This window comes from Drosophila virilis, chromosome 3, assembly GCF_030788295.1.
Source record: "Drosophila virilis strain 15010-1051.87 chromosome 3, Dvir_AGI_RSII-ME, whole genome shotgun sequence".
Classification (NCBI taxonomy): domain Eukaryota; kingdom Metazoa; phylum Arthropoda; class Insecta; order Diptera; family Drosophilidae; genus Drosophila; species Drosophila virilis.
In genome coordinates, this window is record NC_091545.1 from 21,081,890 (window position 1) to 21,108,711 (window position 26,822).

General features: G+C 36.8%; 2 protein-coding genes across 4 annotated transcripts in view; both read left to right on the top strand.

The window, feature by feature from the left end:
* Positions 1-66: 66 nt before the first annotated feature.
* Positions 67-1,420, top strand: LOC6624691 (uncharacterized). The gene is made up of 2 exons (XM_002048089.4): positions 67-273; positions 336-1,420. Exons 1-2 carry the CDS (start codon positions 147-149, stop codon positions 1,346-1,348), a joined length of 1,140 nt encoding a protein of 379 aa, XP_002048125.1. The 5' UTR covers positions 67-146; the 3' UTR covers positions 1,349-1,420.
* A 146-nt stretch (positions 1,421-1,566) lies between these two features.
* The window catches only part of LOC6624464 (receptor-type guanylate cyclase Gyc76C), a 50,437-nt gene continuing 25,181 nt past the window's right edge, over positions 1,567-26,822 (top strand). The window contains exons 1-4 of one of the 3 annotated variants that reach the window (XM_032435274.2): positions 1,567-1,894; positions 4,914-5,292; positions 16,896-16,968; positions 19,985-20,242. The gene's annotated coding sequence lies outside the window, so the exon portion shown is untranslated. Of the gene's footprint in view, positions 1,895-3,641; positions 3,737-4,913; positions 5,293-16,895; positions 16,969-19,984; positions 20,243-26,822 lie in introns of those variants that run through there. The other 2 variants (XM_070208699.1, XM_070208700.1) reach the window with 2 other exon arrangements.

The window sequence follows — 26,822 nt, forward strand, 5'->3', positions numbered from 1 at the left end:
AATTCAAAAATCTTGTTTTGCTATAGCATTCCATTTTAATTTCTGTCACTTGTTTTGTCTGTACTGAAAATTTTCACAACACTTGTTTATAGTTTTAAAAGCAGACACATGTTATAAAAAACCTTCTTCAAATTTTAGGGGGAAATATGTTTCAAAACATAAGTTTTACGTTTTTGTGCGCCTTGGCGTTTATTTCGTGGTCGTTGTTATGCTATTTACACGCCATCGAGGAGCTGCCAACTAAATCAGATTACATCGTGGAACTGTATACAGGTAATTATTGGGTTAGGGACCTTTTTTTTTTTAAATAGAACTCAATTTAATCGTATGTTTAGAGCGTCCAACCCTCACAGATGTGCCAAATTATTGTCCTAGCCAACCGGAAGAAAATAACATTATAGATCGTTTATTTGATATGCTCAAAACCTATGGACTTGTCCTTATTACCACTGTGGCGCTCTCCAAACTGTTGCAATGGTTGGAGTTGCAGGCAAAAACTTGTATGCAAATGGATGAAGAAATACTTGCACTTCCATTTATCGCAAACGTGCCGATCGACCCCATCGAACCCATCGAAGAGAACAAAGTGGAGACAGTCGAGAGAGTGGAAACAGTGAACACCTTGGAGGTAGCCGATGCCATGGAAATCGTGGAGAGCGTGGACACAGTGGAGACCTTGGAGACCGAGGAGCCCGTGGAGCCCGTGATGGCGTTGAAGAGCGTGGAGACAGTGGAGACCGTGCTGGCATTGGGGGCCGTGGAGACAGTGGAGTCCGTGGAGAAAGTAAAGGACATGGAGACCATGGAGAAATCTAAGATAGTGGGGAATGTAAAGAATATATTCGAGCCAGAAACTTCGCCTAAAATTCTAAAGGAAAATATCGAGCTGAGAGAGCAGTTGAATGATTTGCAGGCGCGTTGTCGTGAGCTGCTTCAGGAACTGCGCGCTGTCAACAGCAACAGCATAAGTAGTTGCCATGAGCTACGCCGCAATCCATCCAACAGCAGTTTCAGCGGCTCCGACACGGGTAGTTTTCATAATACGGACGATTCTTCGGGCATCGTAATGTGGAAGCAGCCCGCCACCATGAAATCTAGTGGACTTTCCGTGGTGCAGTGTCGCGATTCTTCGTCTTCAGCGTCGCAGAATGTGTATGTGACCCACAGCCACTATCACATTAATTTTAATGGACCGGTGCACCTGACAAAGCAAAATATAAATATTGCCGTTTCAAGCCGCCCAATGAAATTACGCAGACGAAGTGAATTTTTGCAAGTGTGGGGCACATTCATTAAAGCTCCGAATGAGCGGCCCATGTTAACGGGTATAAGCAACATCTTGATGTGAAAGGCGCACAAATCTGTATATATGTATATATATATATATTTAATACATTCATTTGATTTCAAAAAACTGTTATTTTTGGTAGATTTCTTAGTATAAAAATTGCTAACACACTGAAATGCGGGCAAAACTATCGATTACAAATTGAGTGGCATCGAAAAGTATTTCGCAATCGATAGCGGCGCTCACGGCTTGTACATTGCATCAAATTTAACCGGCAGTTTGTTTCTTTCGGTCGTCGTCGCGTGACTTATGTGCGCGGACTATTTTATCGCATCAGTTTATCTCAAAAAGTGCTGCGTTTTAAAATCTCGATTCAATGAAACAATAAATCGCGTTTCTTATTCAAATCTCTGCTAACGCAAATCATATTGGATTATTAGTAGTATGTTAAATTGCAAATAACAGAACGCACTGCAATTCGAATTCGGTGTTCGGTGTTGATGTGCGATCGCGTATAGAAAATGCAAGAGTGATAAACAGAAGAGAAGAGTTTACCGTAAATTGGAATCATCATGTTCTGCAAATATTAGGCATATGCAGCATTCGGTACGATTATTGTTGTAGTTTTTGCAGTTGCTCGCCATGCCGTTCAACTGTTTACGTCTTATATTGTTGTGGTAGTATTTACATTTCGATGCTAAGCTCAGTTTTATCTCGTTGGCTGCTGCGAATGGGCATTTGCTTGTTTCTTGTTGCATTTTATTTGTGCATTATCACGCCCACATGCACACTTACACACACTTGTATGGAAAGCACGCACACACACACATACATAACCTGCGGGATAATCATTCAGAACAACAACATTAATGTGCATCACTTTTTCGCTCTCTCGCCCTCTCTCTATCTACCAGTGTTGCCTTATTGAAAACTGTTGCACATTTAAGTTAATTTATTTGTTTGTCAAAACAAACACCAAGTACGATATGTTTTTGCAAATTTTGTATTTGTATTTTGTATTTTTGGTGGTCTGCTGCTTTGTGGTCGGTCTTACGCTTGTCTAAAAATAGCCGCCTACCGCTGATAAAGCAACAGATCACTCTCACTATCGGTGAGCATAAGAAGCGTTGCTTCTGCTCTCTCTCTCTCTCTCTCGCTCTCACTCTCCCTCTCAGCATGTCACTCTCTCCCGCTTTATCTTAACGTGTGTGAGTAATTCTTGCGGCATTTTGATTTTTGTATTGAATTTGCCGTGGGGCAAATAAAACAGCTGAGCTGTCCTCTGCCCAGGAATTTGCTGGCGCTGCATTTCCAATTCTATATTTGTTATGTATACACAGTTTTTGTTTTGCCCCACAGTCAGCGGTGTTTAACTGTTGAATCATCAACAACTTGATGTTGCCGCTCTCTCAATTGCCATTTCGCACCTTTCGCTATTGTTGCTTATGTTTTGTTTTATGCGAATAAATCACATTTGCTTCTGATTTTCTTTAACCTAATGCAAATTTTTAGCGGAAATGTCAACAAATTTATAGCTTCAAACGTACTCAGGCACACATATTCGCTTACAAATACATACCTATGCAGTGCATATGCATGTGTTTGTATGCAGCTTAACTGCGCTGCTTACGTCGCGCATAATAAAGATTAACGCATTTCTTATCAAGCGTTGATAGCGGAGCAGGCGACATACACATCGGCAACAACAACAATATCAACCACAATACAACCAAAGAGCAGAGCGAGCATTTGAGCTTCGCTTTTTGCCTGCTTCGCTCAAAGACACACACACACACACACACACACATAACCACTTAGTAGGCAGTGATATCTCACGCGTTGCCGTTGACTTCGCTGATTAGCATTAACTAAGCCACAGCAACAACAAGAGCGCGTTTAGTTTCGTTGTATTATTTATTTGTTTTCTGGTTTTCAACTGCACACCCACACACACGCACACACACATATTTACACCTACATAAGTAAATGGCGTGAGAGAGAGAGAGTGGGAGAGGGAGAGCGGCTGTCGCAGCAGCCGCCGTTGACGCTTTATTTTCGCGCTGCTGCTGATAAAATAAAGAACAATATTAATTTAAGTTTAAAAATAGAATTTCGCTGCAGATGCCTGTTGTCTGCATGTAAGTCTGTATCTATGTATGTGTGTGTGTGAGTGTTTGCATTTGTACCAGTGAGCGGCAGGCAAAAAGTTGCTCACGCATACAATAGCAACAACTCTGCTTGATCTGCCTGCCTGTCTGTGATTGCGCGCTCGCTCTCTGGCTCTCTCGCTCTCTGAGCGTGAGGTTGGGGCCACCTTAGCGTTCGTTTTGCTCCACGCTTTTCAGTATTATTCTATTCGCCTGCGTTTCAAGTTGGTCTTCACGGATTGCAGCCTATGTGCACGCATATATACACAAACGAGATATATACAAACACATATGTACGGATGTATGTATATTGATTGTATATTTTGATTGGGGCAAAAGAGTGCGCCATCGTTCGGTGTGTTTCTTGTTTCTGGAGCAACGACAGCAAAGTAAAAAAAAAAAAAAAAATGAAAACAAAAACAAAAACATCTAAAATATTTATGCAATAATTTTCAAATGCTCAGCAACTCGCATGCGTGCATATGTGTGTGCATTGTTTTGTGATATATTTGTAAAATATAAAAAAAAACAACAACAAAATGTGTTAATAAGAATATTTGCACATCTACTAATTTCTGATAATTAATTCATTTAGTATTTTTTGTTGCTCTCCCCTGCTGTTGCAGTAGCATTCTTTCTCTCCCTCTCTCATTTTCTTTCTTTCGTTACGATCTTCATATAAATGTGTATGTGCGTGTGTGTATATGGAATCACAAAACATGCGGAAAAACGCTTGGCATAACAAAAAAAAAAAAAAAAAATACGAATTGAGTGAATTTTTTAGGCGCTCTGGAAAAAAAGATAGGAGAAACCATCGAGCTGAAAATGTAAATATAATATAACTTATGATAACCGAACTTGAATTTGAAAACCGAACCGTTGCAAGGCATCTTTATCTGGGCTGTAAAAAGTTGTTATTGCAACTGCCAGGCAGATAAATGAGTTTTCCATTCTTGCCAATGTCCCTGTGGACATTCTGAGGGTAGTTACATGCACATTCGAGCATGCATATTTTAATATCTACAGGCCTGGCTTTGAGGCTCATTTCTCGACCCTATTTAAAAGGCTGTGCCCAAGTTGTAATCGCCAGACTTCTATTTATAGCTTATGAACCAAAATGCCGCCATATAAATAATTGTACGTTTAAATCAAACTAATCTTATTTATTTAAAGAGATTTTGAGTTTCGCACATTTCTAGAACGTCTTTTGCCCATCCTTGGTCGCAGCTCTCTCTTTCTCTCATTTGCAATGCATGCTCTCACTCTTCTAGTCAATTTACCGCTAAAAGCATCATTAGCGCTGTCTCGCTCTGGTCGCTCTGCTTTATCTACACGCTCGTTGTGTTTGTGAAAGTCTGTGCATTTATATATATATATATATATATATATATATATATATATATATGCATATATATATTTGTATATAAGAGTGCTAAGTAAAATGCATATCATTAACCATAATATATTTCATTCAAAAGCAAATTCTATAAAACAAAACAAATAAATACCCAATCGAATATATACGACAATAACAAAACCAATTGCGGCGCGATAATAACAAAAACCACAACAAAGTGAACAAGTGCTAAGCTAATCAAAACGAAAACCAAAGGCATTTAGAAGAATTTACAACACTGTGCGAATGTAATACGAATGTAAATCATACAATAAGAAGAAATTCAATAAGCAAACGGTTTATCTACATAACTGTAAACCAGAGCAACGTGGGAGGCGTCGCAGTGCGCTCTGCGAGAGAGTTAAAGAGTGTGTGTAAGAGAAAGAGAGAGAGAGGGAGAGAGAGAGGACAACAAATTGCGAGATCGTGCCAAGCAACGCACAAGGCCATCCAATAATAATGTGAGTAACCCATCCGCCTTTGTTCCTACTATATATGTGCTATAAGATCTTGCCTTTGTTGATATTTATTTGAAAATTGTACAAATTTATAATATTCAAATGCGGAACGATGTGGAACGGGAGCAAGGATACAATTTGGATCGTAGTATAAATCGCATTGAAAAACGAGGCAAAAGATATTTTAAGCGAATCGTATTTTGGGGAAAATCCAAAGCTCTGGGTGGAAATGAACTATGATTGCACTTTTTCGATTCATTAAAAAAAAAAGAGTTTCGTTTATAATTACTATAAATTTCAAGAAAATGTAAATCTTGAAGCTTTATCTTAAACCAGTTGGGAATTCCAAAGCCAGCAGCTGCAAAGCCGCGGTGCAAGCTGAGTTAGAGGTCAAACGCATTGCATTTCATGAATGGAAACCTTGATAATGCATCTTTGTTGTGACCGGATTCGCTCCAATTGCTGCTGCTGCAACGGTTTCGGCTCCGAGTCCGACTCCGGCTCCGATTCCGATTTTAAGTCTGCCTGCTCCTAGATTTGTTTACCAAAAGATTGCAGTTATTTTCACACTATTGAGTTTATCCAATTGAGAAATTTGTTTACATACGAAATGTAAATTGAAATGTGTTTGGCTTTCTTTCCATATATCTATGGATATGTGTACAGTGAAAGCTCCCTTGAACGGACACCTACCAGAAATGAATCTTTTGAACCGTTTTGGCTAAGAGAGCGCACTTTGTTCAAAGGAGGAAATTTGGTGAGGGGTAAAGGGGAAATTTTAATGGAGCTCTAAGCAGCTTTCCCTGTACATAGAACCCGTGTAAATGGACAGCATATTCGGCGCCAAAAACTGCAGATGTTTATTTTTTTGGTCACAGACAGTGGAAATTTTTATACACGCGTCGTATTTGAAATCGACTTTGCATTTATCTTTACGGCGTCTTGTTTGCCTGCAAATGCAAATATTAAGTAATACATGTGGTTATAATCAACCAACGGATAAATGCCAGTCGCAGAGTTTTTTTTTCCGCTCAACTGAAACACAAAGTTGAACAGGTGTTTTTCTGCTTCACGGCAACGCACTTGTATTTCATAATAAAATACTTTTAATATACGAACGTCGAACTCAAAGTCGAAACATGCTTTCAAGAAACTGATTTCCAATTGAAAGTCGAGATATTCAACCTATTGATAATCCCAGAGAAGATAGAAAATTCTAGAATTCAAATAATCTATTTGTTCGTAGTTTCAAGTCAGAATTCGAAAATCATTGACCTGTTCTTAGCTGAGATTAAGTCATGAACAGAGTATTGCGTAGTCGGTCGTTGCCGAGTCTGCACATTTCTGCTTTAAATGGATTTGTTTGCCATACGCATCCGATATATATTTATCTTGCTTGATATCCGGGCGTTTGCTTAAGATTATATTTATTTAAAACTAGAAAATAAGCTACTTTCCCAATCCGAAAAGTTCAGATCATGTTCGTTTTTTCTACAAATGTGTTTCTAAAAATAGAAGGTGCAACAAAAAACCCAATAGGCAAACAATTCTGTAATTAGTTAAAATTTATTTTATTGCTCAAAACGGAAATTAAGTGAAAATAAGTGGAAACGTTGACTTGAAAAGTGCTGGACTATGACATACCCTTTAACATGTAGAATTTGCATGATTCCAATTCAATTTTTTACTGCACTTAAGATAAGGTTTTGTAAATATATGAACATTTACAGGGTATATGGATCTGAGTGTACAGCAGGGTATAAAACTAAAGTTAGCCTCGAATAGTTGTTAAAAAAATATATATTTAAAGTTAGTTTTATTTTATAAAAGAAATCCAGCTGTAACTGACAAAAACGAGTTGAACACATTGTGCAGCGAAGCTGTAAATCAAAACGCGTTTTGCCCAAAGAAGAAAAGAGAGCAGAAGAGCAGCAAAGGCAAAAATTGATGTGTTTTTGAAACAGTTTTTATGATTATTTTTTATTTTCTGGGTGTAAACTCTATATATTGCTAAAATAAACTTGTTTTCTGGCTTTCGTATACACAAAATAATATGCATGCATACGTATGTGTATATCAATTTAAGTGTGTGTGTCCGTGTGCTTTTTTTTGCGCTGAAACCGCAAAGTTCTGCGCGTTTGGCTCGACAATCTTATCATCTAATATGCTAAAAATAGCTGTGGCCGCCCCTGAGTGGTTCCATGTTCGTGTGCTTGTGCGTCCGCCTGTCTGTCTGTCTGTCTGTCTGTCGTTCTATCCATGTGTTTCTGGAACTTCGCGCCCAACCTTTTTTCCATATCTTTATCTATATCAACACCTCTCTATCTGTATCTGATAATATGTATCTGTATCTGTACCTGTATCTATCTGTATATTTCACTCTATCTGCATCAGGATCTACATATGTATCTGTATCCCTGTATCTGTATCTGTATCTGTATCTGTATCTGTATCTGTATCTGTATCTGTATCTGTATCTGTATCTGTATCTGTATCTGTATCTGTATCTGTATCTGTATCTGTATCTGTATCTGTATCTGTATCTGTATCTGTATCTGTATCTGTATCTGTATCTGTATCTGTATCTGTATCTGTATCTGTATCTGTATCTGTATCTGTATCTGTATCTGTATCTGTATCTGTATCTGTATCTGTATCTGTATCTGTATCTGTATCTGTATCTGTATCTGTATCTGTATCTGTATCTGTATCTGTATCTGTATCTGTATCTGTATCTGTATCTGTATCTGTATCTGTATCTGTATCTGTATCTGTATCTGTATCGTATCTGTATCTGTATCTGTATCTGTATCTGTATCTGTATCTGTATCTGTATCTGTATCTGTATCTGTATCTGTATCTGTATCTGTATCTGTATCTGTATCTGTATCTGTATCTGTATCTGTATCTGTATCTGTATCTGTATCTGTATCTGTATCTGTATCTGTATCTGTATCTGTATCTGTATCTGTATCTGTATCTGTATCTGTATCTGTATCTGTATCTGTATCTGTATCTGTATCTGTATCTGTATCGTATCTGTATCTGTATCTGTATCTGTATCTGTATCTGTATCTGTATCTGTATCTGTATCTGTATCTGTATCTGTATCTGTATCTGTATCTGTATCTGTATCTGTATCTGTATCTGTATCTGTATCTGTATCTGTATCTGTATCTGTATCTGTATCTGTATCTGTATCTGTATCTGTATCTGTATCTGTATCTGTATCTGTATCTGTATCTGTATCTGTATCTGTATCTGTATCTGTATCTGTATCTGTATCTGTATCTGTATCTGTATCTGTATCTGTATCTGTATCTGTATCTGTATCTGTATCTGTATCTGTATCTGTATCTGTATCTGTATCTGTATCTGTATCTGTATCTGTATCTGTATCTGTATCTGTATCTGTATCTGTATCTGTATCTGTATCTGTATCTGTATCTGTATCTGTATCTGTATCTGTATCTGTATCTGTATCTGTATCTGTATCTGTATCTGTATCTGTATCTGTATCTGTATCTGTATCTGTATCTGTATCTGTATCTGTATCTGTATCTGTATCTGTATCTGTATCTGTATCTGTATCTGTATCTGTATCTGCATCTGTATCTGTATGTGTACTTGCATATTTATCTATATCTGTAACTGAATCTGCATCATTGTATCTGTTCTTAAGAACAAAATGTACTTGCGTATATCTTATTTTTTCATTTCGCCCAATAATGTTCGCTAACTAAATTATTTTTATTATTTTTTTTTGTTCTTCTACATCTTCGTTGTTGTTTTTGTTGTTAAATTTTTTGTTAGAGAGCCCGTGTGATCATTTAGCGCTGTGCTAATTCAATTTGTCTGCGTGTTTTTGCCTCTTCTGTAGGAAATTTGTTTGACAGCTTTTGAAATATTGCAAAGGCGTTTTGTAGTATTGCAAAGCGCTACGCAAACAAATCATGAAATATCTGCAACAATTTTAAAAATTGTCTTATAATAAAAAAAAAATAGTTTTGGAAGGTACAAGATAAAAGTTTAACAAAAATATATAGTATTGCTTAGTTTTTAATTTATTAACATTTTCTTATATAATTGTATCAATCGAACTCGTTTTAAAATATAGCATTGGCGAGTGTGTATATATATACATATATACATAACCCAACTAAAGTTTTTGCTTTACAAATTTAACGACCATTTAAAATGAACCTATTAGCTGTCAAATTTGACATACAGAAAAAAATTTGTGTACGCATAAAAACCAATTTACTTATTTAAACAAAATGCATTGCTACACATAGATAAAGATATTTAGTGCAGAGATCGAGCTCTAGAAATTGTTTAAAAATTTCCACAGCACTCTTCTGTTTACATTTCTCGCTTTTCGGGCTTTTGATGTGAATGTGTCTTGAGCACACAGAAGACAATAATAATAATGATAAAATAATACAAAAAAAAAATGCAAAAGAAGACTACAGGAAAAATACAAATCAAATAAATGTGCGAAAGATTTTTTTTTGCATTCATAATTTCACTTCTTATTTTCCGTTTGCGCAAACAGTTAACAACAAACTGTGGATTTTTAATAACTCAACGATGTCTTCTCTGTCGCAAATTGTTATTAAAATTGTTGTTGTTTTTGGCCCTTTTATTTGTGTGCAACAAGAAACATGTAGCACTTTTTGACTTTAGGATTTTGCAGATGTGTAGCAAAAATTCCACTATAAATAATTTCGCACATCGAAGTCTTGGCCAAAAGCATAAATTAGACAGAGCATGGCAGACAGATGACTTGGCTTAAATCCATTATGACTTAAGATTTGGATGTCGTTTGATTTGACAAACAGCCGTAAATGAGAGATACAAATCGCATTTCAACGATGTTCGTTGAATTCCTCAAATGGAATAAAGAATTTTGCATTTTTATAATCGTTTAAGCCGGTTGCGAGTGCCTTAAAATGAGGCTGAGCGAGCGGTAATTTGTTCCTTTTGCTAACAAAAATGCAAACAGAATTTTATGGTAGTTTTCAAAATAAGAATTCAACGCATTTATTGATTGAAAAGTATATATAATTCACTTTGAGTGCCATTTTAAAGAGAAAAAGTGTTGTTTCTTGGAAATTGCCCGTTGTACTGAAAGTAGACTTTGTATCTTGAATATTTTCATTTACAAAATGCGGGCTAAATTTGATCTCTAGCCAAAACTGGCATCTACCAAATATGGTTAGATAAATGCAATAATTGGGACTTAAGATATTTACGCTTTCTCTTAAACATTATTTTTTATTATTATTATTTTTTTTAATTGGCTTTTGGTTTGAATATTCTACGGAAACAAACAAATATTGGTTTGTGTTAAATCCGATTTACACTTTTCATTTTATATTCCCAATCTTTCATTACTTTAAATGTCAACATTTAATGAATGCGAAATTAAAGCAGGGCATCTATTAGCCGGGAATTCGATAACTAATAAACTGACAGAATGTTCCACCGCCAGGTACTGGGTATCTTTTAGGCGGAATTGCGGCTAATATTGCCCTATTTTAAGCAGAAGAAAAAACTACCGAAATATTCGAGTGCTCGGTACAGGGTATCTTTTAGCTGGGAATTCGTTGACTTTTGTCCTATTTTTGCATATATTTTGAACGTAAGCTGCTAATAAACTGACGGCATATTCCATTGCATCCCCTCCCTTGTATTCAAATCGAAAGCTGCGTGCACACAATTCGCACTGTTCGTTCGACTCGATGATTTTTGTGGTTGCCTCATTGTGTCCTGCACGCTCCAACAGTCCAATGAATCCGCAGATAACAACTGTCAAATCCCGCCCCTCCCATCTCCCAATCTGGAAAGGGCTTGCAGTTATCCGTGTACGGGAATTATTTTGAATATACATGAGTGCATCGATGTTTGACATATTTCGGTTGAAATCGTCACCAAATCCTGTGGATCCAGCGGCGATTTAAGGGGCTCAAATGAACAATATATGCATATTGTCAAAGGTGCCATTTTAGGATGGCATTGCATAACGCATTCAGACTAACGAGCGCGTAAAGCGTATGCAATTCTGCGGCAATCGCAAATCACAGTGGATATATGTTATGTCAGGTTGTGCAATAAATGTGGTTACACAGAACAATGAGCTCTTCTGTCGCCATTAATAACAGGGCTTTAAATATTTACACAAAATTAAACGCGAAAAAGTTGCAAACTTAAACAGGCTTAGAGGTAAAATTGTTTAAAAAATGATAAATATTAAGAGATACTACAATGTTTGTTCTATTCCGTACTTGTGGAAAATGCATCTAAATAGATTTGTGTAGATATAAATACAAATAAGATCACAAGTATATAGATGATGATTCCATCTTTATCTATGCGAAACATTGTTTCTTTCAACTTTAACAAAATCGGACAAGTATGGCTTTTAAAGGACTGTGTATATATTTCGCACAGCTGCCAGAATATCATAGCTTCAGCATACCAATAATTTACTTTGTCATTGCATCAAATTGTTAACTAATTGATTCGTTTTTTGTCTGTGCCCACTAATACCCTAACCAATAACCAATTAGCAGCCTTCAGTGCGATGCGCGGTCAATTTGACTACAAACAGTTCGGAAAATTTAATGTGGAAATTAAATTCTATTGGCATTTTAAAATGTGCAAACCAACCAAGCGCAATCATGTGTGGGCCGAGGCAGCATTTCCTCTTGCCATCAATGCCAATGCCAAGGCGAGCAGACACACAACCACATATACACAACCACACACACAACCACACACACAACCACATACACACAACCACACAAAGAATTTACACATAGATAGACTGTGGTGCAGAACATTTTCTTATGAAAAGTTTTTGGCAAGCGCCACTTCCAATTGCATAGTCAATGCATTTTCCCATCCCCCCCTCCTCCATTCTATATGCCCCCCTCCCACTATTTGAGGTGTTCCATTTTCCTTTATTTCAGTTTGTGCGTTTGCACTTGTCTTGCCCCGTGAGTTCATATCTTCAGCTCTGTTGTTCGCCAATTGCTTGTCGGCCAATCTTGAAGATGAAGATGTTTGCGGGTCTATTTTCCGCATTCAATTAACTTGAATAAATGAAATTGTGTGCGGGTTCAAAGAGGCGATCAAAAATTGTACGCGGGTTAAACAAAACAAATCGCTTAATTATTTAATTTAATCTGTTTGCATGTGGAGCTCGTAACTTGTTTGTTTAGTTGGCTTGCAGATGCGCATATTTAAGACCCTTTACGAAAAAATAAGAAAAACAAACTAATTTAATCACAATCATGCTAACGATTAGTCGACTAACAGACACCCTGTAAGAGAAACGTTATATGAAATTTAAAATGGGCTTACTATGGTTGTGTATCTGAGAGGCTCCAAAGGTCTATATACATAAATAAAAATATATCGCTATATAGTATCGTATATAGTTTAGTTTATATGTGTAGGGATCGAGTACTTGAAATGAGTATGTACTCGGCTGCTAGTCAAAATCCTCTTGAATTAGGCGCTTTTCGTTTGACTTTGGTATATTTTATTTTTGTTTTCGTGTCACGCATGAAAACTTTTAGTCACGCGTCCATCCCTATTCATTAAGACTGCATTGTTTCCTGGTCTTTGAGCTTTTGTTATTTTGAATTCGCCGCCAGCCGCATTTCAATTTAATTTCATTGTGCCCTAAGTGCCATCCGGCAGTGGACGCCGCAAAGGATATTGCAGGGCACGAGTCCCTTTTGTCGGCAGTAAATGGCACTAACAAAAGCTCTGGCAGAAAAGCTGACCCCTGCTTGGCCCCTGCTGCCTGCTAGGGGCAGCTAATCAAATTATGTACACATGTTGTTGCTGTTGTTTTGGTTTTCGTCGTGTTGTTGTTGTTCTTGTTGTTGTTGCATAAAAGCGTAGCAAACCGTTAGCGCCAACAGCTTTTGGTTAATATTTTGTGCACTGTATTCAAATGCAGTCGAGCGTAAGCCATCGAGCCGAAGGCAGGCGCCCAGAGAGCTCAGCTATCACCAATGAACAATTGCCTTCTGATCTCTCTCATCTTTCATCTCTCTTTATCCTCAGCCACTCTTCTATTTTGTTTTTCTTTGTATGTCGGTGAATGGCTTTGGCGACAAGGCTGTCTACAATTTGTGCTTTGCTCTGTTATTGGGTATAAAAACTTTATCGTTCAGTTTGTGTCCAGTTAGTTTTTTTTTATACGATTTTATTCAGTAGAAAAGTTAGTTAACATGTTGTGTTAAGCTTTTGTGTAAAAAGTTCTAATTGGAGTTTAAACGAACGTTGAATTCTGTACAAATGAAAAGGCTTAAACTATGGTTTATTAATGAATATTATTATAATGTTATATTTTGATGGTCTCTCTCTCTCTCTCTCTCTCTCTCTCACGCTATGAGTGTGTTCTATGTTATAAGAAAATTTGAAAAGCAGCTGCAATAAGATCAGAATGGCAGTTGGAATACTAAAAGCCACATCCTTCTCTCTCGCACTCTCTGCCTCTCCCTCGCACGCATCATCTTTCCTTTCTAGCGGCAAATTGTGTCGAGCTTTTGCTGGACATTCTTCGTACTCCACTGTGACCTTTTATCGAGAAAACGAGAAGAACAAATGGGGTGGGGGTGGCGACAGAAGAATTTCGAGAGCGTCGTTATCTGTGAGGCGCTGCTGCTGCCCCTTTATGGCCCCTGCGGCCCCGCACGCTGCTGATAAGGCAACAAATTTATTTTTAGTTTTCGGTTTCGGTTTCGGTGTCGGTTTTGCTTTTGATAGCTGTTGTTGCCAAAAGAGCAAAAAAAAAAAAATACAAATAAAATAAAATAGCAGACGTAAAGCGTTTGCCTGCGTCTCCGCACTGGAAGACTTCCAGTTTATTCAACTTTTGCTACAAGTGCAGTCGCAACTACAACAACGACAACAACAACAACAAACGGAGTAGACGAAAAGCAACAATAAAACAGTAAATCAGAAAACAAAAACAAAAAGCAAACTGCGAGCATCAGCAAATGCAGCAAATTAAGTAGAAGAAGAAGAATAAGCCGAAAAGGTAACAACAACAACAACAAAATCCAAGGCTATTACAGTTCATTGCTCAAGCAACAAGTGCCCATATTCCATGCCCATTCCCCACAACTCACGCCCTCTCTCTCTCACTCTCACTGTCTCTCTCTTGCACGCCCTGTGGCTTGTCAACCCTGTGCTTTAATCTGTCGTCTTCTACTTTTTGCTGACTTTGAACTGTTTTAATTTTTGCTTGGCTCGGATTATGTAATTTATTTTGTAAAACAAGTATTTACATATATTTTTTTTCGTAAGTTTTTATGAATCTTTGCTAAATCAGCTAAATACAGTTTGGGTTATATCTCGACTTATGCCTGGGAGCTGAAAAACAGCCCATAAATATTTGAACAATTTAAAATATATATATTGCTGTATTAAAAAGTTTGCAGTGGTTGGGTTTACGGCTTAAAACAAAAAGTAAAAATCAATTAGTCATAATTAAAAATGTGTTTGAGCTCGATATATGCACCTAATTCCATCTGTTAAACATTTTAATTTAGATATATCATTCAGCATTTTCTGCACATTCATGCTTTCGAGTTCGTTTGTTTCTGTTTTTCTAGAGAAATTCAAGAATAAATTGTTTAATGCCTATCACGAAAACCTTAAAAAAAACCCATCAACTGTCGACAATGTTGCCCAACTGGTGGCTACTTTGTGGCAACTAAGTTGCCAAAAAGTAGTTTCCCCGACCATTCGAACGATTCCAAATACACATATTTAAAGAGCTTTCAACACTTTGTCGTTGTCTAGATTCGTTTTATGTTGCTTTTTCTGTTAATGTTGTTGTTGTAGTTGTTGCTCTTCTCCTTCCAATTGTTGCTATCATGGGCATTGTTTATGTTTGGGCCACGAGCCCGGCACTAAATTATGCTGTTTTAGCATGGCATTAATGTCTCTATTCGACTCGGCTGCGGTGTCCCTGTCGATATGGCCGGAAGCGCTATTTTCTGAGCCCCCAGTTATTGTCGTACTGCTCCCGGCCAGGTCCACAGCCAGCATTGCCCATGTCAACACACAACGCATAAATTAAATTCAAACATTTAACGCCCACGCACTGACATTTTAACTAAAGCATAAATCAGAGCGGTTCTGGAAGTTAGGGAACTACTATTTAGCATGTCCATGGACATATTATAAAACAAACATATCTATTAAAATAATTGAGTTATTTTCTCTCTTATGAAAGATTATCACAATTAATAAATTGAGAACAACTTTCCTTGGTCTTTTCACAGCGTGAAAAAGAGCATTTGTTTGTTTCTTTTTGAGTTCTAGAGTTATTATTGAAAGTGTGCATTAAAATAAAGTATTATTTTGGGTTTGTCTTGATTTGTTTTACTTATTGTAAGAACTTTTATGGCAGGACTCGACTCTTCTTATTTATATAATTTACTAAATTTGGAAATTGGGCCGCGGGTACTTGGCGAACAACATATTTTGCATACAACATGCTAAAGACAAATTGAAGCCGTCTTCATCATCATTATCATCAACATCATAATCATCATGAGCTTATCATCATCATGGTATAATCTACCTGAGGCATTTTCTTGGGCACCTTCTTGGCTTAGTTGTTTTTACTTATGCCGCGTGGGCGTGTCGCCCTACAATTTAAGTGTTTTTGTTTAATAAACAAATAAGTTAGTAGATTGGCCCAACGACGCCACAAAGTCGAGGAGGCCAAAAGGGTTTCCAGCGACGCCATCTTTGGGCGGGTCCTATTAGCATTAATCGAGCCAGCTGAGTGCGTATGTGTGTGTGTGTGTGTGTGTGCAGGTGTCTGTCGTCTGCCTATGTATGTTCGTGTGTGTGTGTGTGTGTGCATACCTTTGGGTAGCCAACACACACGCGCATACAATTTACGACTTTGGATCGGTTTTAACAACTGTTTGTTTTGCAATTTTGTGGACATACTTATTCACGCAAAATTTATTAAACCTTTATTTTATGGCCTGTTTGTTAAGCATTTAAGTGGGCGTGGCACTACGCAATGTGCATCCAAAGTCTAGAAAAATGAAATTTATGCGTAGTATGAATGTGCTGCTTAGTAATAGTAGAACAACAATACTTCTATTTTTTGTATGTTTATGTATACATGCATATATGTATGTACACATGTATGTTATCTCATACAAGACGCAAAGCAAATGAGCTTTCGTCTGCACTGCAAATCGGAAATAACGTAAATTCAAATGTGCCCTACTACGCGATTCTCAACAGTTCAAGTAAACCATGCTTTGCCTGTGAGCAGTGTTTTTTTTATGCTGTCAATTAGTTTTAACTCTACCCTTCCTCTCACATTACGGTACTCTCTCTCTCTCTCTCTTACGTTGTCTCTCTTCTCTCATCTTTCTCTCTCTCTCTCTTTCTCTCTCTCTCTCTCTCTCTCTCTCTCTTTCTCTCTCACTCTCTTATATATATAATATCTCTCTCTCTCCCTCTTTATCTTTCCTCCTTTTCTCTCTTTCCCTCTCTCTTACTTGCCATCCTGCTTTTACTTAACCTTGCATCTCTTTTTTTTCTTGCAGTGTTGCGGTTATATAAAAGTCTATCTTCCTCCCACTAATAGTCGAAATCGCTCGAGTGAATGAAAATTTTTGGGTAAGTGCATTTTTCATATACGAAATAAGAACAGAAATAAGAACAGTAGTCATCTACCTACCTACCTAAGAAGTAACTTTTTGCTGTCTGCACTCAAGCACTTAACCATAGCATAGTTTTCAGGGCCCAGACTGGGAAGCCAGGCTGTCGCTGTCGCAAAGCTCACTCCTCTTTCAGCCTTCACACTCCATTCAATTAGCCTCTTTGGCAAATGAAGTAATGTTAATGTGCATCTTCCTCTTCTGCTCTTCAGCTTCGCTGCCCTTGTCCACTTTGTGCAACCAACTTGGTCCACACTCAACACTACCCTTTGGTAATTTATAACGTGTACAATCTCAGAAGTTTCATAGTTTCTTTATTGAAACAAGGATTATATGCTTTTCATATTTTTGATACACCGTAACCATTAATTAGTATTACAGGGTATCTCATGCAGTTTCTTGGACTTGCAGCTTTCTTTCATTATCCTGAGCTGCCTCAGCTGGTTAGTAGGAATATGCGGCTCATCAAGTTTGTGGATTTACTCTTACCACTTACTGTTCGGCTTGCTTGTTGCCGCAAAACTTTCAAAGTGTTTTTCTGTATTCGACAGATTTGTGAACAAGACGTTCGGGCAGCAGCTACCTGTAGCTCCGCATGTTGTGTGGTTTTAAGGACATGATGAAGCGCTCAAAGCAAAAGAAATCGAAGTAAAAAAAAAGAACAGTATAAATTTCAATAACTTAAGTTAACGAATGTTTATTCAGTATATGTACAGATGTTCTTCTGCATATCTATAAAGTCTACAAGGGAATTAAATATTCGGTGTGTCAATGGGAGATGCACTTTCTTGTTTATTTCTGTTGTCATAATTCAATTTGGTATTTTAACTTGCAATTAAAATTTCCTGCGAAATTATTGCACATTTCTGCCCCGAATGCATTCCATATCTTAAATCGTCAGTTGCAAGCAGTCGTTGCAATTGTTGACTTGTCCGCCCCGTGCCTCCTTTGCTCTGCGCCTAATTAACAAGTCCGATTATCCTTGTCTGAGTCTTACGTAAGAAACAGGATAATCGGATATCAACAGCGAATGCTGCGTTTCCATGTGCAACTTTTAAGCGAATTTACCAAGCGGCTGCTTCTCCATCTGCCAACATTTGTCGTCGCAGCAGAAAAAAATCTCATTGCCGCATTTGGAACGCGGGAAGGGAGCAAAACAAAGGTGCGTAGACAGCAGAAAAAAGTTGGTTTACTACCAGCATGAGATTTAGCAGAGATGCCGCGTAATATTATGTAGTAACTGGCATTTGCTTTGCTAAACATACCAAAATTCCAGTAAAAAAGTTTACAGTAACAACAACGGAAGCATTTGCCTCGCAATATAAAGTTTATTACATTAAGGTATCAAAACGTTTACGAATACTACACAAAAAAAGGACTGAAAAAACGCGTGCGCACCAATCAACTGCATTTCGCATTCATTTATTCACACATTTACACAAAGAGGAATAAAAAAACGATTTGCTGATGAATCAATTCACGTACGACAAAAGCAAAGGTTCGAGTCAAACATTTGATATATATATTTGAATAGATGCTTTACTGCTTTTGCTGTCTCTTCATTTTATTTGGCTTATCTATATTGATAGGTATCTTTTAGTCGAGCAACATCTAGTCAAATGATTTCAACTTGTTGACTTTTGAATTTGTGAGGATGGTCAACAAGGACTTTTAGAAATTTTTATGTAACTAACTCGTTAATGATAAAGTAACAAAAGAGAACGCCCCAAGGACAACATCAATAAATGTGTGGGCATAACAAAGAGACAGTGATAGAGAGAGTAAGAGAGAAAGGGAGAGAGAGAGCCAAGGGGAGAAACATGGAGAAATATGTGTACTCATCAGCTTTGTGTATAGCTGGCAGTCAGTTGAATTTTAAAGTGATTTATAAAATGATTTACTTTCCATAACTATGGCAATGGCAACGGTAGATGGGATAATTGGATGAATAGTTAGAAACATAAAGGATAATTGGAAGAATAGTTCGAAATTTAAGTAGAGAGTGTGGCAACAATGTATTCTTGATTTAACTCTTTATCTGTTGTCTGATGCTGCATGAATATTAAGTCAAATATGCAATTTTAAATAAAAATATTTGTGTTTGCTAATTTTTGTTGTTATTTTACGGCAAAACAATATTAATAAATGTCGCATTCCGAATTTTAAATCGGTTTTCTGGTTTATTCTCGCATGCATAAATTGCTAGCAGAGGCTTAATTTTTTTTTCGGATACGTTTTTTTTTTTTATAGGCTTAAAGGAGCCTTTTGGCAAATATTTTATGATGCGCTTTTAAATTCCATTGAAGCATATGTTATTGGTAATTGCAGCATTGGGTATTAAACTTTATCCGAGGGTTTTATTATATTATTTTCTTTATAAATAAAAATAATTCAAATTGATGTGGGTCTGCCCTAAAAGGAGTAAGATATGTGTGTGAAAGGTTAAGAGATGGGCTAAAGCTGGAAACTTAATTTTCATTTTTATTAGCTTTATTACCATGTATATATCTATATATTTAAAATATGTATAGATATATATACTTAAATATATTTAATATTAAAATATTTATTTACTTAAAATATTTGTATCTATAGCTTTTCAAAATAAAGATAAAGGAAGACATATCTCAGTCAGGAATCAATTATTGTTCTCGATATATTCTTACTTTGCACAATATTAATAAATAGACATAAACCCAAAATTATAAGAGCTAGATACGCTAAATATTTCACTTTTTGGCAAATATTTGTTATATTAATCGGATTTTAGGCTTCGAAATTAATAAGAAATACCCTAGGGAAGTAGGGAACGTGTCTGTTATGGAGTAGGAAGCTAAACTTATTTTAATGTCAGCATTTTAATGTGCACTATTTTTAGAGTATCTGACAGTCGGGCACCGCCGCCTAGAGAGCTTTTTTTTGTTATGATTTCGCATCGAATTTTAATAGACTTTTCTTTGGTTTTGTTTTTGCAGCTATGGATAAAACAGAAGCCGTGATATCAACAACACCGGCAACATCCACTTTGATACAGGCCTAAAGGTAGCAGCTGGATTAACAACAATCACGACAACCGGAACAGCAGCAGTGGCGAAAATTGCAAGAATTTTTAATAGGAGCAGCGACTGCGAAAGTTGCAACAAAAACAACAACAACAACAACAACAACGACGACAGCAACAACAACAACAAGCGTGCACATAAAATAAAAAATAAATCAACAACAAACATCGCGTGAGTACAACAAAAATATTCATTCAGCTATTTAATTTGTGTGTGCGTGTTTGTGAGTGACAGTCTTTTTATTTCATTTTAATTTAATAATTATTAAAAACATTTGTTGCGCTCTTTGTTTGTCCGCTGGGATGATGGAAGGGTAGGGGGGGGGGGGGGGGGTGCGCTGAGTGGGGGGATAAAGTGCTATGCGGCTGATTAAAAAGCATATGCAAAAAATTACTTTAAATAATTGGCCTCGCTTAATCGTTAATCGGATGCATTTCCCGTTAAGAGCAAGATCTTAAAATCAGATTCAGGAGCTGGAATCAGAGATTAATATTAAAGTACAGTATTATCATTACAATATGCACTTTATACTCTAATACTTTTTGCTTTAAAACGTTTTATGAATATTAAAAATATATTTTCTTGCGGATTAGGCTCAGGATTTTGTACTCTTTGGCCTTGGATGTAGTTTGTGAACACATTTGTGAAGCCAATTTCAATGAAATTATTCTTAATTACATATTTTAATTGATAATTGCGCTCCGTTCCAATGAAAATATTCAATGTCGTACATATTTTCATATACAAGATGTGCGCTAAATTTAATCGTTAACCAAAGTTAGAAACAATCGTTCGACAAATCAGTTCCTGTTTGAACCAATTTTATGCAATTACAAGCTTCACAAGTGCAGACCCGATTTCGAACTAACATTTTCATATAAGTTGTTTTAGTTAAAGTGTGGAATGTTATTTAAAAACGGACCGCATACTCTCGATGCTCTGACTGAAAGTTGTTGTTTGTTTAAAATGTGTTAATTGTTTAAGCACTTAATCGTAATATAATGAAAGACACGTGCGCACTTTACAAAACTCGTTCGACTTTCCTGCACAATAGGCATTCGTATATATATATATATCCCTTTATATATATGTATATTATATATATTTATGTGTTTGTGTGTGCTTGCATCTGGATCTCTCAGCGCTGTGTTAGAAAAGGTAGTTACAGCTTTTCATAACCCGCAGGCATTTTGGCAAGCAACAAGCTTTGCTCGTGAAATTGCATTTTTGGGAAACTTGCCAAGAAGCGGAGCCAAACAAATAAGCGAAGAAACTTGTTGCTAAACGGCAATTAGAGGGTACAATGGAAAATGCATAAATTACGCATACGCAGCGTGTGCAAGCGTGAGTTTCTATGCAAAAAACGGGTGAAAAATATTTAATTTGACTTTTATAAGTTGACTAGAAAATTTAATGAAATCTACCAAAGATAATTAAAAGTTCAGATTCAGGAAATAGATGCTGCGTCGCATGGGTATTATCTTGAGCTCTTTCTCTCCCTGCCCCTCTCTCTCTCGCTCTCTGTCTACCTCTCTCTTGATCTTGGTGTTAATGAAAGATCAAGATCAGAGTGATACCATGCACAATTGGACTGAGCAACTGAGCAGCTTAGAAACTGAGACGACAGCACCAATTCACACATTTCCTCTCAACGCACACAAAACGAGTCTCATAGTTCACATATAGTATAAATTATTTATAGAGACAACCGCATAAATCTACATACATGCACACACACACCCCACTCGATTGCAAACCGCAATTTTATTTTTATTCTGCATGATAAATTAATGATAATTTAAAGATAACATTTGTATAAACAATAAATTTGGTGCGCCTTGTCGTTTGTTACTGCTGTTGGCTGTTTGTTTTCTCTTAAAAATAGACCAGCCAGCACGTTACTCAGAATTGTTATAAATTAACACAAAACATCGATTGTCATTAGCCTCAGGTTATTATCGTGAATCATAATAGATTGAGAAAACAGAAGTATATAACTACAGATTTCAAAGGGCAGCCTTTAGAGGACTTGGCATATTTCATATTCACATTTGGCCATGAATAACCAATTGTTTTAACTAGCATTAAACGTTATGCAAAACAGGTCTCTGCGAAATCGGAGGAAATGAAAATTCCTTCAATGAATAATTACGATTGGTAGTCTATAAATTCTGTTGCAAGAAAGGAAAGTTAATTGGCATTAAATACATATTATAGAAAATTACGTTCGATATGGCATTGAATTCGTCACTTGAAGCAAATGTTTTAAACAAAAGGCATTCACCTTGAATGTTTCTTTGTCTATTTTCTATTTTTAGCGTTATAAACCACATTCGATCGTAGCACTTTTTAACTGCAAAATCTAAACCTAATTTTTGTGTATATATTGTCAGTGGAATGTTCTTGAATTTACTGATGCAATTGCTGATGAGTAGAAATTAGTCGAGGAATATAGGAAAATAGCTTTGAAAAATATCTTCTAAGTCTTCTGCGAGTTATGCTTGAAGAAGCCAAACAATATTTATCATATTATTTGTATTGTTTTATGGGTTGCGAGAGATCTTTTATTTGTGCCTTTCAGGTCACTTTAAATGGGTTTAGGCCATAATAACAAGCCATGTAAATCGATTAACCTGAGCTGGCGCTTGAGCTTGATAATGGGCTGATCTTTAGGCCATAGCATGGAATCAAAGCCCGCCAGCTGTTCCCAGTATTGGCCCGCCAGCAACTGTCGTCTTTGATTGATGATGTGGCGCCAAGTTGTTCATCATGTTCTCATGTGGCATACGAGTTTTTAAGCTGATGCCTTTAGCGTGCAATTAAAACGCTATCGATATCAATTCGACAAAAACAACAACAGCAGCAGCAGCAGCAACAGCAAAAAAACAAAAACAAAAACAATGTCAAACACTTGATAAGTGCCTGAAGATAACCAAATCGATTCGTGTCGACAAACAATACATATATTTAATAAGAAAAAAACAAAAAAAAAACACTTGTGTGTGTTCAGCATTTAACAATATAATCACTTGAAAATGCCATTTATAAGAACTGGTAACGCTCTCAAAATCTCTTCAAGTGCTGCCATTTGACGTTTAATTGGCGTTTAACAAATTTATTTTCTTACCAATTTTTAATACCCTTGCTGTGGGTATTCTACTTGTTGCTTGAATTCTGTAACTGAAATGTTAATTGGCAGGTTTTGAAGCCAAGTTAATTAACTGTGCATCGAATTACAATATCATATGGTACCCATTACTATCCTTTTACCCTATCATATGGCTATCATGGAAATAATCTGTTAAAAACTCGAAAAACATTTCTAATTTAAGCACATTTTTAAGCACTTCTCAAGCAAGTAGCTCTTCTTTATCTTCAGCTAGGGTATACGATCTTCGGCCTTTCACACTCGCTTGTCTCTTCTTTTGTTTCACTCTTTTTTTTTTGTCAATTGTTATAAATAATGAGGGGCATAGCTTAGACAGTATTCTCCACAATCATTAGGTGGGCTAATAAGCGTCTCTGAAAGTGTTTATGTTTTGGCCTAAGGCTTTCAAAACTTGATAGATTCTCGGTTAATGGCCCTCGATGTGTGCGGATACCCTTCGGGCAGGTGACTTCCGCATAATAGTATCCAAACAGATATTTTGATTGGGTGTTTTGAAAGTGAAACTGAATAGCAGTAGGTAATAGTAAACACGACTGCGATATACCCTGCAATCTAAAGGTTGTAGCTGAAGACAGGAACACTGTCAAAATTGATTGAAATTCAAATCGAAGACCAGCTACGATATACACTGCTCTATGCATTTTTATGAATGCTAAATTCCTTATAATATACAAATATTAACAAATCATTATAACTTGAAATTCCAGCTAATGGGCTAAAGAAATTAAGTTAATCAAAAGATCAAGTGCTTTTTAATAGTCAGCATAAAGCAAAGCTCAACTTTTGTTGATTGTCTGCAAATTGTATGGAAATCCATTCAATTAAAACTGAACCTATACTAATTGATGCGGTATCACAATCTCCTTAAAAAAAAAAGAATCTATACACCAAAACCACAAAGTCTTTTGGCAGGTGGAACGCACGCTCAACTGGGCTAACAATGAAAAAAAAAAAAACAACAATAGCGACTAAATAAAACAATTTATCATACAATGTTCAAAGTTTTTTTTTCAACATCGTTTATTGTGGTTTTTAAGCGGTTTGGTTTACTATTTGAATTTGTCTGCGGCCATAGATGCCGCCTCTGTGGCTGAGCACGTTTTGGTCTTCGGCTTATTCTTTTTATGGGCGAACCCGGTGAGTGCCTATGGTAATCGTCGAGGCATTATAATTAATGCCTTTTAACTTTCCCAAAAAAAAAAGAAGTGAACACGTATAGATATCAAGTGAAAATGCGCTAGTTGAGACCAAGACTAAGCGTTACCCTGTAGGTAGATGGAAGATAGGCTAGCATGAGTACGATTTGAGACAAGGCTGAAATAATTGTCCTTTCATTGGTTATGAATTAAGAGTATGTGTAAGCTGCTGCATGTAGCTTGATTAAGCTCGCCCTTGGCTCCTTTGGCTAGCTACAGGGTATAAAGTGGAAAAGAATTTTGTTGTCGCGTGGCCAGACAATGACTAATACAATGTGTTATAGAGCAGCAACATTTTATATGCTTGTTGTTGGTTTTATTTATTTTTTCTACTTTGTCTCACTTTTCTACATCGTGGGGGGTTAATTAACTAGATGCGTAGCGAGAGAGAGAGAGAGAGAGCGAAACGCGGTTGAGCCCATTGAGCCCACCCGCCCGAGCTGGATAAACAAATTGCACTAATTTGAGTCTTATTATTTAATAACTAAATAAATAGACAAAAGCCGACAAGTTGTGCAGACCAATTAACCCGTTTTATTCAACAGCAGTTTGTTAGCGCTTTCTGCGCAATTATTTTATGGCCGCGCTGCGCGCCTTAACGCTCCTTAACACTTATCCTTTGGCCGTAACCACATTTTCACATTTCCAATTAGGAACAATCAATGTCTAAGCGAGACGTTGGGCGCGACCGTCGACGTCAAGAGCTGTACCCTTGGCACACCTTGACCTTTGGTGCGAGGTCGCTCTTCCTCACTCTCTCTCTCTCTCTCTCTCTCTCTCTGTTCCCTCCCTCTCTGTCGCTTTCTGTCGCAGCAGCTCTTCGTCATCATCAACATCAGTTTTTGACAAACTATTTCACACAAATCAATATATGCTTTTTGATTGCTCCTTCAAGCGTCTCAAGCATTGGGCTGAATGATCCTCAAGGATTTTCGGCCCAACCCCGCTCCAGCGTGTTCAATGAACCATGTTAACTGCGGCTTTTTGATAAGCTCACATTTTCCTAGCATTAATTGTAATTGACAGTAAATACAATTAGGCAACACATTGCAGTGGATTTAGTAAAGCTTTTTAGCTCTTTTAAAAGTTATTATGCAATGGGCATGAAATATACATGAAACATCCATGTTGGACCGTAACTAATTAATATTTAGTTCGCCAAATTAAATATTCCCCTGATAGCATTGACAGTTAACATTATTTAAATTTTTGTAGAGTGAGTTTGCAATTGCAAATTATAAAGGCAGCTTAATGAAAGCTTTAGTTCGCTTTTCGTATGTTTATTTATTTGAAATTTAAAAAATTTATTTCAACTAGCGCAAGGCATATTCGAAATGCAAGATTCCCATTCTACGAGGTTGAGGTATGTTAATTGATTTGATTTAAATTTAAACAGTTTAATTATTTTCGTACGAATTGATTTACCTAGAAAAGTTAATTGAATTCGCATTTGCTAACTGTTGCCACAAAATTTAGGCTGTGCCCATAAAAAGAAAACAATTGAAATTAAACACTTTTTGTTCGTTGTTTAATGACACAGTTAATTTAAGACGTAAACAAAAGACGCTTTTCACCGTCACGATGAAAACATTCTGCGGTTCCATACGGTTTTTTTTTTGTAGACCATCATTCTGACGTGGCAGCTTTCGGAGGGAACTGTCATGTCATTTATCAACTCGGTTCGCGGCCAGCTATATCGCATGAATCCTAGCCCATTTTGATGCCCACTTGTTGAGTTGGTGCTGTTTAATGCCATGTGCGATGGCCATTAAACCATAAATTTGTTATTTATAACGAACAATTTTAGTACACGCTGACCCATAAAATTGGTACCGAAAAAAACCAGAGAGTGCTATAGGTGCAAATGTTAGAAGTACCAGAGAAGTACAGCATTTAACTCATCTGTATACATGCTGCAGCAAAAGTCGTATAAATGCTCGATATGTATTACAGGGTATGTTTCTGTGGCGCCCACTCAAATATCAAAAAATGAGCAAAGAATCGATTTGCTAACTGACAGCCCCAGAGGAATTTGGGTACCACCAAGTGCATTATAGCCATATTTATTTATATGAAATGCAATAAATTATCGAAAGGGGGCGAAGGCAGCGTTCCATCGATTCGGGTTGTGTGCGCTATTTAAATAAAATAAATAATATGTGCAAAGGGGAAATATTTATGTTTATATAGTATAGTAGTATAGTCGTACAGTTGTGGGGGGCAAAAAGGTAGCCTAACTGATAAGACCGACACCCAAAACGGGGCAAGTTTCATGTTGTTATTCTTCTTCTTCTGTCGCTGCTCGATATTCATACAATTTCTATTTATAAACCATTGAGCGTTGGACGGATAGCCTCATTAATAAAACACATGTACGGCCATTAAA

Excerpts from the sequence above, each read along its gene's own strand:
- LOC6624691 (XM_002048089.4), top strand. The coding sequence starts at position 147 with ATGTTTCAAAACATAAGTTTTACGTTTTTGTGCGCCTTGGCGTTTATT. Across the intron at positions 274-335 it reads CATCGTGGAACTGTATACAG|AGCGTCCAACCCTCACAGAT; the intron begins GTAATTATTGGG and ends TCGTATGTTTAG.